Genomic DNA, 17,138 nt, shown 5'->3' with positions numbered 1-17,138 from the left:
CTTCAACTTTTTAAAAAATGGAAACACAATAAATGTTATTTATGAGGACAAGAGCATATCACAAACAATAAATGCAGTGTCTAAAAGCTAAAATAGCAAACAAATATAACTAATAAAATCTTGTTTAGAATTGAGGAAAAAAAAACAATCAGTGGAATGTCTGTCTGGTTAATGAAAGGATGTTCCTTCCCACTCCCAATGAATTTATCTATTTACAACATCCACATGTCCCAGTACTTGAAACAAAAGATGGAGCCCCTTCAAAGAGCCTGGATGTGCTTTAACCTCATAATATCTATGTATCAAAAGGAGTATTGTTATATTCTACATAGTGAGGAGTTGACCAGCTGGTATGATATTTTGAACACAGCTCACAGAAAAACTAAGAGCTTTAACAAATAAGAGCCAGAAACAAGACATAGCAGTGAAGGTTTCAATTATTATTTTACTGTTTTATCCATTTATCTTCCAAAATATCAAAATTTAATTTTTAGTGAGTATTCTAAGTGCAGCACTCAACAAACACCCCTGAAGAAAATTACAGTGAGATAAATTTTCATGCCAAGAAGAAGAAAATGCCAAAAAAAAGAAAAATTGCATGTCATGGACAAAAGCATCATCTTGCTTATTATTTTAATGTATCATAGTGTAATGTGACACACTGTTTGCCACTAATTACTTTGAATCTCACTATACTGAAAATATCTCTGTCCACATAAAATATCAAAGGTTATAATTAACATAGTCAAAATTACTAGTGCACTGATTTTCATTTCTCCTTTCTATGTTCTCGATCATGGAGAAAAAAATAACTATTTAATAAAATTTATCAGGCAGGTAAATCCACAGAATTCTCCAACACCACCATTTGTCCTTCTGTTTAGGTCCTCTAATAATGAGAAGACCAGATAAAACAGAATATGACACACTGTAAATGGGAAAAAAAATGCAGAAGACAACAGAAACAGACTGCACACCCATAAGCTCAGAAAAACAGAGACCAAACTGTAATATCATTTCATTTGGCTTTCTGGTTTGAGAATCCATCTCCTGAAGAATGCCTGTTCTTTCACATACTTGTCTGTTGCCCTCTGTCCACAAAAAGTGCAACCCAGCTAACTAGATGAAGTCCCTCACATAACCTTCAGAGAGGCACAGCTAAATTAGGCCATATATCAGAGCATATGAAGACAGCTTTAGCACAATGAGTGCTGGAAAATGTCTCTGTTGTAACAAGAAGTAACTTGTAACAAGAAAGGGGAAGAGCTCAAAACCTCTGTGCCCTAACAGGGAGCCACTAGTTTAATCTCTCTCTGAATACTAAACAGATTTTCAAGCTCAAAGACTACAAAAATTCTGTGTGATATATTAGCAATTTTAAATTTTTTTGTCGCTGTTGTTTTTTTTGTTTTTTGGAGGGGGGGATTTATTTAGAACCTTTATTTTTTTCTTCATGCTCTAGTTTAAAAAATCATTTGCCTCACTATGATTGAGCATAAGCCCCATTGTCAGTAGATGTGGAAGAATATAAATGGAAAAAGGGTATTCAGGAAAAAAAAAAAGCCCACAGCATTAATATTAATAAGTTAAAATTAGACACAGTCTGACCTTGTGAATTACGCAGGAGATCTGATTAAGTGCAATCAGGTTCCAAGCACTATAATACTGGGAATAGTGTCTGACCTAAGAGATTTTCTCATCACGAAATGTCAGCAATAATGACCTCAAGCAACTTCACCCTGAATTTGGTCTGCTTTTGATAAAATACTGTGATAGATCCATGAGGTAATAGTAACTTACAAGCTTATAGAGTCTTCATCATTAAGCATGACATTTTTCCTATACAAAGTGCCAAACTGGAAAAAGAGGCCAAAAGGTCACAATCCAAGGAAGAAGCCTTTCAAAAGGCTTTCTTTCAGCAGAGGGTTGCTGCAAAGCCAGTGCTGCTAATGTGATCCACAGGGGCACTTCTCTTCAACAAGCCTGATGGGACAGTTTTAAAATGACCAGTTAAATGCCTGTGGAGATCCAGCTCCCTAATTACTGACTGACCTACATATTTTTGACATCAGTTATGCCCCTGAGAACCTGACTTGACAGGTAGTTAAAAGTCTGCAGTTAAATAAATTCTGAAATAGCCAAGACAAGCAGCCTAACTTCCTAAGAAGATTAGTTTCTTCTGCTCATCAGAATGTTTTGGGAACTGTGTAAAAACAGACAGCATTTTGCAAGAACAGAACCTTGCAAGATTTTGAATGCCAAAGAGCTAATATATACATACATGTATCGCAGTTTAAAAAGATCTTAAAACATATAAACATATATCATAATCTGTACCATGACCATTTGTTGATCAGGATATATTCACATGCAAGGGCTGGCCCTCAAGAAAAATGGCAATTTCAGTTTAGTCAATCACTTACTGAAAAGCACACTTACAAAGCTAAACATTTGAGTCAAACAGGGAGGCAAATACGCCTTGTAAGACTGAGCAGAATGAGGACTTATCCTTGCACAGTATAGAGGAAGATCAGAACAGAAGCAGAGAAGAAATGAAAGGAGCATCTTGAAGGGTATATTTTTGCTCTTCAAGAATAAGCCGTGAGAATTCCAGAAATGCAGATAGTTTTGTAAAAAAGTAATCTTTTATTATATCCGACAATGATCAATAGATTTAGAGCTGAAAAGAGTGGATAAGTGGCATCCTGTTTGCCCTTCATTTTGCTAGCATATACTATTTTTCCATTTTCCGGTTATTCTAGTGATTGCAAATGCTTCATGTTAAACCTTAATCCTCCCTCTACCTCTAGTATTATTTTCCATCAGAATCTAAGTTTCACCTGTGGGATATGGCTCCAAATACAAAAAGCATCATCAAGGAAAATATATATCTTGTATAATTATCACCTTTCTGAATCATAGATTCATACAGTACCTGTGGATGTATCGACTGTGAAAAAAGAAGAAAATTCTCCTGGGACCAGTTCATATGTGACAATGCCAAATATTCCTGAATCTCTGTCCGTGGCCACAACATTGATGATTTCTGCTCCTGGCTGTGTGTGACTGCTGATACTTGTCACATAGATGTCTTGTTCAAAAACTGGTTGATTGTCATTAATATCTTCTATCTCGATGCGAACAAAAGCTTGGGCACTCAGACCACCCTGTTGGATAAATAAGGAAAAAAAAAACCCCAAAGAACAAGATCAATTTTTAAAATAGTATGGTAAACAATTGGCTTCAATCCATCATTAGGAAATGGAGCATACTGCGACAGTTTTGATCAATGAAAATGTTGATTAAAAGCAAATTACAGTATCTGCAACACCTCAAAACACTGTACAGAAGTAAGCCATGTGCTCAGCACAACACCAAGGGCTGAGGGAGTTCGCAAAGAGATTCAGCTTCTCTACAATGGTGAGGCCTGAACACAAAGTCAGTTTTGTTAATGCTAATGAGCACTGCACATCAAAAAACTTGCTAGTCTAACCTCACATGCTTCTGCTGACATCTCCAACACACCACTTATTCCGTCACAGATAAAAGTCAGGGCTTTATGCTCCAGGAAGGCATGCCCCTCAGGTAACTGTGGTTCTCCAGTAAAGCAGGAATAACTTCTCTCTGAAACTTTCAGATGTAAAAGCATGACCATTATAATGGTGAACATGAGGTTTTTCCAACCAGGGAAACAGCCTAAAAGCAGTGCACGATAGCCAAAAGCTGACCTGTCAGGCTGCTGTCTATGATACCTATGCTCAATTTACTGACAGATGCCCTAAAAAGTCCACTAAAATACCACATGGGACCACATTTAGCCTTGCTCTGGAGTGAAACTGAAGAAAGGAGCAACTACAAGCTGGCTTACCACACTATACTACAAAAAAATACTGATTTGCTATGACAAAGCACTGAATTTTGTGACAACCTGCAAAAAAGACCGTTCTCTGGGTACTGAAGTGTAGATCCCACAGGCACCCGAGTGAAACTAGTGGCAATTTACTTCTTAGAGGACTCCCTCCATGAGTTTGGAGGGTTTCATGTTTACAAGACTATTTTGTAGCTGTAGGAAGTACAAGCATTTTTAAAAGAAAGCAGATTCACTGTGGCAGAGATAACAGTGAATTCTGGGGCACTGGCATGTTCAGAGGCACAAGGCAGCATAGGCATATACAGTCAGCATATGGTTTATGTGGTACATTAAAATACAGATGGAGGAAGAATCCTGAGCTCTTCAAAGTCCACTGAGCGTGCTGTCCTTGTAGCAGTCACTTTGAAGAACTGCTGACACAGATCAGATGTTCATGCACACACAAAACAAACTATGCTGAGCTAGTGCAAACTTCATTTTGCAGTCACAGTAGCCGTGATACAGAGAAAACCACACCAACCTGAACCCAACTATGTTGCATATTTCTGCAATCCAATTGCTTACTTCAGTTATTTTTAAACCTGACCTTCGTTAAACTATCCAAGGATTCAGACTGGATATGACTCCTTTAGACTTGCCCTGCCATATAACAATCTCCCACAGAACTACTTTTGAGGGTTTGCTTAGTGTGTCCACAGGTTCAGACTTATTTTTGAAAAAAAAAAAAAAAAAAAAAATTACAGTCAGCATTTACTTTCACTGTGTTGTGATTTTTTGCTTTGTCCTGGCTTTTTTGTTCTTCTGTGTTGTAATGTTAATTGGGTGCAGTGACATTCCCATAAATGCTCCAGTAAGTGGAAAATTAAGATGATCTTATGCATCATGTGTCTGTGTTTCACCCACAAAGGAGGAGATCTATCCCACATCCTCCTGGTGCACTTCTGAAGAAAATAAAGCATGGAATGCTTCCAGGGCTCTTGCTGCTGCACAGGCAAGCCAGCAGCCAGGACTCTTGCCTGAGGACCAGGACTCTAAAGGACAGTCAGCCTAAAAATGACTGGGACTGCCATGAAACCCCAATATGCCAATATGGAGAAATGGAGATGGCAGTGAGCCCAATGCCAACATCCCCACTTCAGGGCAAGCCCCTTCTCCATTACCTTGATTTCCATGAAAAGGAAATCCCTGTGCAGGAGCTAAAAAGGGAAGGCAGGGGAAGGGGAGGGAATGTGCTCTGCTCAGTGTCAGAATATGCTCTGCGTGTCCACGGCTTTCACGTACTTTAGAACAGAAATCAGAAGTATTTTTAAGGGAAGAGGACCAGGGAAGAAGTCAGGTCAAGAATAAAAAGTATCTTAAAAAAGATGGTTGGAATAAAGTGAAACCAAACTTACAAGAGCTTGTAAATTTCTTTCAAGCTCCGTTTTTATTAAACAGACATAAAAATCCCCAAACCTCATTCTTCAGCCAATTTGTATTTGTGCTGCAGAGTTATGTAACGATTGAAAAGTCTTTTGAAATTGACCAAATTTTATGATGGAGACAGAACCTTCTTTTCCTGAAGAAGCAGTGCATACCTTCAAATGCTAAGTATGATATTTACTTAATAACTTAATGATATTAACTGGTTGTGGCCCAGTTCTTGCTCTGACAACTGAAAAAAAGTATCATTCCAATTGAGAAGGAAATAAAACTCCTATTTCTAATGATGTGGATATACTTCATCTACTTAGAAGCAAGCAAAATTTTTATCTTCCAAAACATGAAGGCTGACTTATATAAGATCTATTGCTGACAGAAAATTACATTTGTCAAAACATGTTAACAAGCAATGTAAAGCCACAGCTGTTAATTTCAAAATCCCTTATCTCAAATGTTCAAGTATTTTTCACTACTGTTGTACTCTCTGGTGCAACAAAGTCACAATGACTTCTCTGTCAGAGTCCTGAGGGTTGCGTCCCTCGTGGAAGAAAAAGAGGACATAAACTACCATCAAGTCAAAATAACAACAATTAATGTTTTCATTGCTTCAGAAAGACCAAATCTCTGTGAATAGCTAAAGCTATTAGTAGACCTCTTTATCAAGTCTTTAAAAATATATATTAACCTTATTAACCTGCCTTTGGCAGGGGAAAGTCTTTGTCTTAATAAGTAGAAATGATTTTGAGCAGCTGTATTTCTTTATTTCTGTGTTGTAAAATGCTTAAAACTCCATCAAGATTTTCATCACAGTCTCTAAAGTTTTTGTCAGTGAATCATGCTGTCAAATTTTTGTTCCAAACTGAACTGTTATATACAGAATCTCTGACATAAAGGCTTTTTTTTTTTTTTTTGTAAACCTAAAGGATATATCATCATGAAGTAATGTTGTCAAAGTGGAGAGGGATCTCCAATTATTTCAAAACCCTTAAGTTTTTCAGAAGCTTTGCCTGTGAGTGTTAAGTGTTTATATCTAGGTTTCAACTGCTCCAGTGTAAAAGACAAAGAAAACTGGATAGGCAGGGTGGATTACCAAAAAGCAAGAGACAAGACTGTCTCTATGCAGAAAGGCAGTAAAAGAATCATTAACACACCTGCTGATGGTGAACCCTTTGCAGTGACGATGAATCAACTGAAAAGCTGAAGACCTACCATTTCATATAGGGGAGACAAGGATACTTCTTTTCATCTTTGATTTATCAGTGAGAGTGCCCCCACAAGCTCTCACAGGATGTTTATTTAAAACCAGTTTAACAAAAGCTGTTTTCCACCTGCCTCTCCATGAGCTCTTGTGTGCAATTGAAGTTCACTCCTTACATTTTCTACACAATGCATAAAAGACATGACTGACAAGTTCTAAAGCCATGTAATGGAGTAGCCAGGAACAGGTGGAGGAAACTGATAGTTTTGCTGTAAGATAAACTGCATACCACCTGGAAAATACTTTATTTTCCTCCTCATTTCTAATTAGCTGTGTTATTTACTTTCCTTTCCATCTCTCTAGTCTTCTTTGTCACAAGTGACCTTTCATCCTTCCTCTCTCTTTTCTGTGCACATTTCTTCCCTGATCACAGCCTCTACTTTGAGCCCCACACCTAACATCTTTAATTGATCAAAATCAGCAGCAGAATGTCAGAAGATAAGACAAATATCCTACTACAATTCTGCTTTAAAGGTAGAGAGCTGGTCAACACAAGTTCAGGTGCACTAAAAACTTTGAAAAGCTGATACTGAATTTAGGTGCTTTAGTATTTAGGTGTCAGATGGGCAAACTTCTACAAAGTGCTGACTTCCAGTAAAAAGATCAAGCCTTGCCTGTCACAAACAAAGCAATAAAAAACTGAACCTTTCTCCCCATTACTGAAGTTCTGAAAACACAAGGTCCGTAAATAGAGATAAATGACAGAGCAGTTTTAAAGTTAAATACTCTGTAGTTTCAATGCATTGGTTATTTTCCTTTAACTTAAGATTTATCAATAGAGCAGTAATTTAACTAAAAAAATTAAGACATCAAGCTTTTCATTATGCAACATATTTTCTTTCAGATTTTCAAAATAATTTTCTGTACCTGAGTATCTTAGAAACTTTTCAGAATTTCACTGCTATTGTCAAGCTCTCACATAGCCTTTATTAATGACTAATCTTGATATTCCAGATGTGTATGTCCTTTACATTTATACATCTTCAAAACATGTGAATGAGAGGAAAAATAAAATTATGAAGTATAGAAGAATGCCTAATTTTCTGCTATTATACATTTCAATACAGACTGCTTTACTCTTCAAAGTTGGTTTGGATATGTGTACTCAAGTATAAATTTTGAAGACAGAAATCACACGCAAGTGAAATTCCAAAATGGTCAGACAGAACTATTTCTGCTATAGACATTAGAGGAATGGAAATTATATTAGAGGAATTAAAATTATAGAATGGTTTGAGTAGGAAGAGATCTTTCAAAGGTTCTTCTGTCCAAACCCCCTGCAATGAGCAGGGTCAAGTTTTTAGACATCCAAATCAGATGAGTATGGAAACAAATATACAAATATATTTATGTATTTTTTTCTGCTCTAAAGAAATCTATGAGGAAGAAAAAGCACACTGCTAAAGGGAATATTAATTAAGGAATATTTCTGTAGCCTCTGAAATGAACACTGAATTGGGACACCTAAAGAAAAAACATTGTTTAACTATTACACAAATACCTGAATTCAAAAAAACAGATATACCCTCAATGGCTACATTCCCGAAATGAAATAATTAATACAACCATCAACTGCAGCTATTTAAGTTAATCTACTCATTAATATAGGAATCGTAGTTCATTAAGTTTCTTCGGTGTACAATAAAAAAAAGACATTTTAATGAAAAACTCAGCATTTCTAACACAACTGCATTTTTAAAAAGTTACATTAGATACACTTAAGACATCATCCTAAATGCAATTTTGATCTTCAAAGTAAGAAATAAAAACTGCATAGCCTGAAATAATTGAATGTCAATGTTTTTCAGGACAAATTGTACTGCAAAATATGACCTGAATAACATTTCAAAAAGTGTCCTGATATTAATTTTAACATTTGAAGGCAATCAATAACCTTTTCTTCATCTTCTTCACAATTCTCTATTAAGCTGAAGAAGGTAAAGAACAGTATGACCTGGGTCTTACAAAGCAAACCACCTCAGACTGCAAATCGCAAAATTAATATTTTGTAATGAAAATAATATCATGAATAGTTTTCTTCAATAATTTTTCTGGAGTTTACTAGCAAAACTTTTTGTTACATGGCATCAGGTGGCAAGGTGTCCATCCCCAGACATCTTTATATGTCCCCACCACAGCAAATGTCTCCTCACCAGGATCTGCAATGAACTATTTCAGGCACATACAACCACGCCACCCTTGCTGTGCCATGAACGCTCACCTCCAAGCATCAGCTGTTGTACAGTAGGAAAACTTTCAGACATGCAGCTGCAGGGAGGCTGCACCCACCCATGGCAGCAGCAATGGCACAGCCAACTAGAAAGGACCAGGAACTTACCCAGGAAAGTCACTGCCACCCACAGTAGCCATGCAGTTCTAGCCCATGGTACTGTCTTATAACTGCTGCAGTGATCTTGAAAGTAGAGAGCGGAAGTAACTTGGAGTCCATTGGTTCCAATAGGAGGAGGAAAATTAGCAAGGACTAACACATCCTAGAAACCTATTTCTAGACCTTATTTAGAATTCCTTGGGTATTTCCCAACCAAATTTATTAGTTCAGGTAAAAATTCACAGTTCATGAATATAATTTTCTGCTCTCTTTAAGGACAAGACATTTTATTCAAATTCATGTAATTTTTACATAGTTGCTACATTCTCATTTAAAAGAATACCAGACATCCAAATTTGCAAATGCATTCACAAATTTGGCAGTGTAGAAAGGTGAAACTTACCCCATCTGTAGCTTTTACTAAGAGATCATAAGTGGTTGGATCTTCTTCTCTGTCAATGTCTTGAGACACAAAGATCTGACCAGTGTGTGGGTCAATCTGGAAAGCTTTGGATTTTTCATAAAAATTAAATCCATCGTAAAGAGAATATTCAATTTCTCCAAACTGGTCAGCATCTGCATCTGTTGCTTTGACCTGCAGAGAGACAACAGAGATAAAAATGAAGTCAGTGAAACTATTACTCATCAAAAGAAAGTGTCTATGATTTTTGAACCCATTTGTGTTGTGAAAGCAAATGTGTATACACAGAATAAATTCAAATACGTTCTGCTACCTAAGCTGGCTTCCAGCAGTTCGTAAAATATCTCAGCTACTGACAGTGTAAATATCAAACTTCTTCCTTTCCCATGATTGGAAAAGCCATGTTCTTAAGCTATGTCATTAGGTGATACCTTAAGGTATTTTCCCTTTATGTTATTTTTATCAACAAAGATCGCTCTTAGGGAAAAATCAGAAAGTTCTTATGTCACATATAGATCAGAAAGGTGCAGCAGGACATCCTTACCTAATGTATTCTATAAAAGACTCCCCAGATCTCAATTTAGTTTTCACTTGAAAGATATCTTGGTGGCACTTATGCTTTTTGACCCACAGCTGGTATTTTGTATGTTCCCCTTTCAATTTTATTCCCCTATGATCTTTGATAACAAGAATTCTCTGCTGAGTTTGGCTCTTCCCTGGCACATTCTCTTGCGATGTTTTTATAATTATTTTCTACCAAAATGTTTCTAAACTTAAGTGAAAACTACGTACATGTCAAGATAACCAGTATTTTCAGTTCTCTAATTTGCCACTATTGGAGACACATAAATAATTTCTCCTTTACAATTAGATCCCTTTTCTACTTTTTCTTTGAAAATGGTAATTTCTGTAGGTTTTCCATCAGCCCATCTGTACAAGCACAATGTCTTAACAGAGGCATTAACAGAGAAGACCCTAACAGAGTTTTGGAAACTTTAGTATCACAAAGCCCAAGAGTTAGATTAGAATTGGTGGGAGCCCACAGACAAGACCTGCACTAGCCAGTGCCTGCACCTGACACCGGCTGATAAGGTGAGACCCACAGCCATCAACCACAGCCAGGGCAGAGGTGGAGGTCTGCACGTGCCTGCCTGTACAGAAAACCATCTGGCACAGTTTTAGGTAGAGTTTCAAAAGAAACAGTCCAGGCCAGGGAGTATTCTTAGAAGTAAGTTTGGATTAGGTTGTCCTGTTTGGATGCTATAAATTAATTTTGTTGCATGGACACAAGCTATGCCAGGTCATTTGGCCATGGGACCCAGAACAGCTTTTGGCTGCTGTTCCTACCAGAACAAATGTGGCTATAAAGATCAGTCAGTGTCTGCATCACAAGCTCCCTTCTTCGCCCACACAGGAATTGTTTTGACACTAAGATACTTAGCTGTGACCGAATTAAAACCAAATGAACAAAACATGTCTTGGGAAGGCTGAAAAACATGGAAGTGGGGAAAGGGAAACCACATAAAAAGTGTGAATTCAAATCATAAAGTTCATAAAGTTAAAACTTACTCTAAACAAGTTACATCAATCAGAATTTTAAAATGACAGCCCAAAAGATACACGTTATTTCATTTGTTTTTTTTTTTTCTTGTTGTGGTTTGGTTTTTGCTTGTTTTTCAGACTTTTCCACTTCTTCATGGAAACTCAAGATATTTTGTATTTCAGAAGTGTCACTGGCCTGCACCGCATACTCCATAACATTTTTCCTCCCATAAGAAAGTTTTTCACAATGCCAAAGGCCGTCATTCCAGAATTGCCACAGCAAAAAGCTCCTTTAGGGGAGCCTTGTGCTTACAGAGACCTTCATGCCCTTTTCACACCCTTGCAGTTTGCATCCCACAGTTGCAGCAGTGTGCAATGCGTGGCCACTCCTGACCTGGGTCCAACCACTCGTTCTGGGAAATTTAAAAGCAAAATTTACAATCACGCATAGCTGAACAAAGATCCAGTCCTAAAAATGCTTAACAGCTATATGTAAATCAAGTCTACAACATGCATGTTTCTCCAGCCTAGTATTTTGTTATTTCTGTCAAAAAAACAAGAACAGAACATATGTCTAGTGTGCTCTCAGTAATCTACCACCCTAATGTTATGGAACAATAATTACTTGGCCCTTATGAGAAAAAGCATTTCAATTTATTTCTTTTGCTTGAAATCCAACAGGGGTGACAGTACTGAAAGGTTCTGTCTGACTGTGCCTACATGCAATTACATGCATAAATGCTAACATTTTTGTCTGCAATTGAGCATGAGTGATTAATTGCAGGTGAAATCTGGAGGTATTGTTAGAAGTTTAGCTCATTAAATTCAGTGACTTGTTTTCTTTGTTGTAAATTATGCAGTCCTCAGACTTTGAGCAGTACATGTAAAGGCATAATGAGTGATGAATTTAAATAAAAATGCTTTAGTTCAAGGCTATGCAAATTTAAAGGTCTAATTGTGATCAACTTAAATTACTATAATCATCTTTCAGGCAGCAGAACTAAGTGCCATCCAGTTTTGGAGAAAAATAAAATCTTTCTCACCGTTCAAGTACCTCACATCCATTCAATTTCTACCCACTTAGTAGTCCTTTTTTTAATCACTCACCATGGAACCTTTGATCTGAAGAGGGAAGATCAGGAATTAAAAACAAATGAAAAATTTCCTGTAGCAGACAGATCTGACATTGAATGGCACTACACTTGAGGTCAGGGAAGCTATTAACTATGATCATAGAATCACTGAGGCTGAAAAATGACCCTTAAGATTATCAACTAAATGCAAGCTGATTTAGAAGGAGGAATTCAGTGAACACATGCTAACAAATTCAAGTTTTTTGACACAATTAAGAGACCAAGTTATTGAAGATTTTGGGAATTAAAGCACACAGTAGTCACTGTTGATAGCATACTGAGAGCACCAATCCTACAGGGTATTGCAGCTGTTAACTGCCCAAGAGCTGTGAGTTACAGCAGCCCAAACAGGAGGAAATGAAGGCAGCAGCAGGAATTTTCACAGTGGAGTGATCAAGAGTGTTCTATGTTAGCAATATCACAAAGGTGATGGAGTTGAATGGATTTATGTGCCTTGAAGAAGTGGGAGGCAAGAGAGTACCAATTATGTAACACCTCTGACAAGCCTGATACAAGATTGGAATCTTGGAGATAAAGGGAAGAAAAGGAAGGGTTATGCCCCCAAGGTCTTCCTCCTTTCACTAAATATGTTTTCAATGCAGTTAAGTTGAACATCCAAGTTTTTAAAGAGTGTAAACTTGGGAATAAGTTCAGGACAAAATATTTCCCCTAGAAACATTTTTTAAAGCCAACAAGAGTCATTGTATGGATAGCTCCTGGCTGGACTTCTCCTGTCAGTCATGCTTCCTGTATCTTGCATCCTTTGGTCAGCTTGTCCAATGCCTAGACTAAAAATCTGTCAGAGAAAAAATGTTTTATCTGTCCAGTTGACACTACCAAAAGTGGTCAGACTTCAGATATCCTCTCAAGAGGAGAAAACACGGGGATCTAGAGAAATGTTGTGCAGAACAAGTGAAAAAATCTGACCCACCTGTGTGATGTTCAGACAGACTTGTGCAAGAGGATAATAAATGGTGTGAAGTGGAAGATACTAAAGGGTGTAAGAAGACAGACAAAATTCAACAGTGTTGCAAGTACAGAAATAATCTTCCATTGCATATAGAAAGAGGGGATGATCTCAAAGAACCTGTGATTTTAGGGGTAACTACCCAATTTTCCTTATCCACACGTGCATTTCAACCCTGTAACACATGTCCAGGTTTAAACAAAAAAAAAAAAATGTAGGCAGTACACTAAAATAAGAGGGAACAAAACCATTTTTAGCACTATGCTGAGAAAGGAGAGACTTCAGAGCTTACAGAAAGCAAACATTTGGGAGATCTTCAGCTGCTTCCACAATCACTTCAGTGGAATGATGACAATTCATAGCAATGGGAAATATGTCCCCATATTTTACAGGCATTGAATAGTGTAACCAAAAAACTAATTGTAAACAAGATTATAGAGAAATAGAGCTACTAAATTCCACATTACTTTAAACAAAATAATTTTAAGAGAAAATACTTTTGCTTGTTTGTTTGGGTTTTTTTTAGATTTCCACTCCTTTTTATCCCCAACAAATAAAAATTAAGTCTCTGTGATTATACATACCTTTATTTTGCTTCCTAGATATTATTTCCTAACAAATGAACGTATTTTGAAAAGCAGAGCAAATATTTTGCATTATATCCAAAATGGGGGAAATGCCTTGTGCACACAAAACCACAACAGAAAAGAATCCTATTACTTGCAGATCAAAGATTCAGAACTTATATAAAAATATTTTTTAGGATTTAGAGTATGCAGCCTTAAAGATGACTGATTGGCAGTGCTGAATTTCACATGTGAGTGGCCAGGATTAATTTTACATCTTTCAGATAAGACCAGACCACTGGAAAGACCAGGTCATTTGGTTAAGTCATCACTGTGGTCATCTGTGTTAGCAATTAAATGAGATTAAGAAATATTAAATCAATTCTTCACAGCATAAGAATTTTTCCCATACCACATATTCTGTCAAGTTTACTTCACTTGATTTCAGCTAACCAAGGTACAGATTTCATAGCTGTTAAAATCTGTTTGGTGGACTCAATGTCAGATCGTAAGACAGATTTTGAGCATTTATTTTTTGCACAAGAAGTCTGTTCAATTGTTTTAGCTCTACTGATATAATAAAAAACAAGTTAATTTCCAGCAGTCAATTTTAAAGAAAATCAGAATATAGGGTAAATAAAAGCATACTACACTACTGAGGGAATCAGGCCCAGCCAGGATAGGTTTAGGAAAGACAGGGTTCTGCTTGACTGACCTGATCTCTTTTTATGGCAGGTGACCCATCAAGAGAATGAGGGAAAAAGCCATGGATGTGTCTACCTCAACTTCATTAAAGCCTTTGATACTGCCTCCCACAGCATTTTCCTGGACAAGCTGGCAGCCCATAACTTGGAAAGGTGTACTCTTGACTGGTTAAAAACTTGCTGGATGGCCGGGTCCAGACAGTGGTGGGAAATGTGCAACCACCTGGGTGAGGCCACCCCTGTTCCATATCTTTATCAATGATTTGGTCAAGGGGGTTGACTGCATCCTCAGTCAGTTTGCAGACAACACCAAGTTGGGGGTGGGGGGACGACAGGTAGAGAAATCTGATGGAGGGCTGGAAGCTCTGCAGAGGGATGTAGACAGACTGGATTAATGGGCCAAGGCAAATTGTATGAGGTTCAGCAAGGGAAAGTGGCAGGTCCTACACTTGGATCTCAACAACCTTGTGAAGGGTTAAAGGCTGGAAAGTTGCCCAGTGGAAAAGGACCTGGGGATGCTGGTCAACAGCAGCTGAACATGAGCCAGCGTGTGTCTAAGGAGGCCAGTGGTGTCCTGGCCTGTATCAGGCAGAACATGGCCAGCAGTACCAGGGCAGTGACTGTCTCCTGTGCTTGGCACTGGTGAGGTCGCATCTTGAGTGCTCTGTCCAGTTCTGGGCCCCTCACTACATAAAGGACATGGAGGTGCTGGAGCATGTCCAGAGAAGGGCAACTGAGCTGGTGAAGGGTCTAGAGAGTAAATTATATGACAAGCAACTGAGGGATCTGGGGGTGCTTAGCCTGAAGAAAAGGAGGTTCAAGAGTGACCTTACTGCTCTTGACAACTGCCTGAAAGGAGGCAGGTGGGAGTTGGCCTCTTCTCCAGGTAACAAGTGACAGAAAAAGGGACATAGCCTCAAGTTCTGCCAAGGGAGGTTCAGGTTGGAAATAAATTTCTTCACTGAAGGGGTGGTTAAGGAATTAAACAGGCTGCCCAGGGAAGCAGCGGAGTCACCTTCCCTGGAAGTGTTTGAGAAATGACTGGATGTGGCACTTAGTGCTATGGTTTATTTGATATGGTAGTGTTTGGTCAAAAGTTGAATGTGATTTTAGAAGCCTTTTCCACTCTTAGTGATTCTATGACTGCGTACTCAACAATATTCATCAAAATGTAAGACAAGACTAAATAGACAAAAGGTGAAAACCACTCCTAAACTATGGGAACAAAAAAAGGAAAGTACCAAGGAGCTGAAAAGGTTCAGTGATAGAGTTAGGTTGCTGTCAATGGTGTAAGCATGGTTCTGGTCCTGCAGTCAACAGCACAAAACCCAGCATCCTTACATTTGACATATTGAAGGACAGCAGGCCTGTTCCAGGCAGTACAGCAATACCTGACAGCAGACCCTTACCAGAGAAGATTTTAATTCTTCATGTAGGCAGCCCAAGCACCACCAGAATGGTTAACTACTGTAGAAGCATCTGCTCTGCCAGACCTTCATGCCAGGTCCACAGCCACAGGGAAAGGAGCAGTCTGAGTTGGTGGGATGCTGTCAGCAAAATATGACTAGAAATACTAGCAGTGAAATTACTGGTAGCAGGCATTTTTCAAGTCACTTGGGTGTATTTGTATGATAGATTAGCATGCATGTTGCCACAATCACACATTGTCAAATGTCTTCAAGCCAGTGCTTTGACTTACAAGCCTGGTTAGTGAGAAAATAGCCTATCAAATACAAACCAATGGTCTCTATCTCACTGCCTGAGGCAGAGGGTAATAAAGACATTACTTTGGAATTTTATTTATCTGCCTCAGCACCCACGATTAACCTGCTCCCTAGTGCAGCAGGTTTAACATATGGAAATGGGAATAAAGCTGTAGATCCACTTGAAGTCCTAAAAGCATGAGCCTTGACTTCAAGAACAGGAACTATTTTCCTGAGGCCTTAACAGCTGGTCCTTGATAATTGCACTGACAGCAGAAAAAGCCCCATTCTTCATTCTCAAGCTGGGCTGCATCTGGAAAGTCACAAATTAAAATAACAACTCATATTTAAGCTGCTAATTCAACTGGCATTGATGCTTACTTTGCCAACCACCACAGGTACCAGATACTCAAAAATTCCCCAACAAATAAGAAAATCATTAGTCTTTATCCTTGCTCTGATACAAAAGATCTTCACTGTGCTGGTCAGGCCAATGGACTTGACTAATGCCAATCTTTTTGCATTCTTTTGATCTGCTATAGGATGGAGACTACCACAGCTGAACAACTGACAATAAGCACTACATAGACATGACCTTGCTAAGTTGTACTCAAGCTGATGCCAATTCCCAATTCACTCTAGAAATTAGCATCAGTTTTATGAAGGTGCTAATAAGAAGCAAGTCCCATCAAAACATTCAATAATTCCCAACAGCCTTTCAAGTGAAAAGAGGAAAGCCTAAATGCAAGCATAGACAGAGGCCAGGCAGCCTTTCTGCTCAAGGAGAGAATACGAAATGTGGCATTCACTGTAACCTCAACTAAACATTACATCTTAATTTGATAAGGCTTTTGGTTTTGGCTTTTCAAACAACTACACTGTTTGGTTCTTTTTTTTTTTCCACTTGTGCCCCCATGAATTGTACAGAAATTCCAATTAACTACATAGATTTAAAGTAAAACTAACCCTGTTTCACATATGAATCTGTCATAAAAGATAACACTGATTTTTACCTTCTTTATAATACACCAATTTTTATAACATTCTGTATCTTCCCCACAACAAACAAATGGAAAGAAACTTAATTTACATGATGAACGATTATGAGATCTTAGTTTTTTGCCTTCTCTGCTCTTCTGTGTATCTAATGGATGACTGTGAAAAAAACCTGCCAATAAAAAATATTGACAGATCTTTGATTTACTGCTTTCAGTTAGTCTAC

General features: G+C 38.0%; 1 protein-coding gene across 1 annotated transcript in view; it reads right to left on the bottom strand.

Annotated features, from left to right (window-relative positions):
• Nucleotides 1–17,138, bottom strand: part of DCHS2 (dachsous cadherin-related 2) — a 104,555-nt gene that overhangs the window by 51,313 nt on the left and 36,104 nt on the right. Inside the window, exons 2-3 of the mRNA XM_021530219.3 lie at nt 9,284–9,475; nt 2,936–3,167 (exon numbers count right to left, since the gene is read on the bottom strand). Of these exons, the coding sequence (XP_021385894.2) occupies nt 2,936–3,167; nt 9,284–9,475 (424 nt within the window). The remainder of the gene's footprint in view (nt 1–2,935; nt 3,168–9,283; nt 9,476–17,138) is intronic.

Source organism: Lonchura striata, chromosome 4, assembly GCF_046129695.1.
Source record: "Lonchura striata isolate bLonStr1 chromosome 4, bLonStr1.mat, whole genome shotgun sequence".
NCBI classification, from domain to species: Eukaryota; Metazoa; Chordata; class Aves; order Passeriformes; family Estrildidae; genus Lonchura; species Lonchura striata.
Note: the sequence above shows the minus strand (reverse complement) of the source record. Positions and strands in the feature narration are given on the sequence as shown.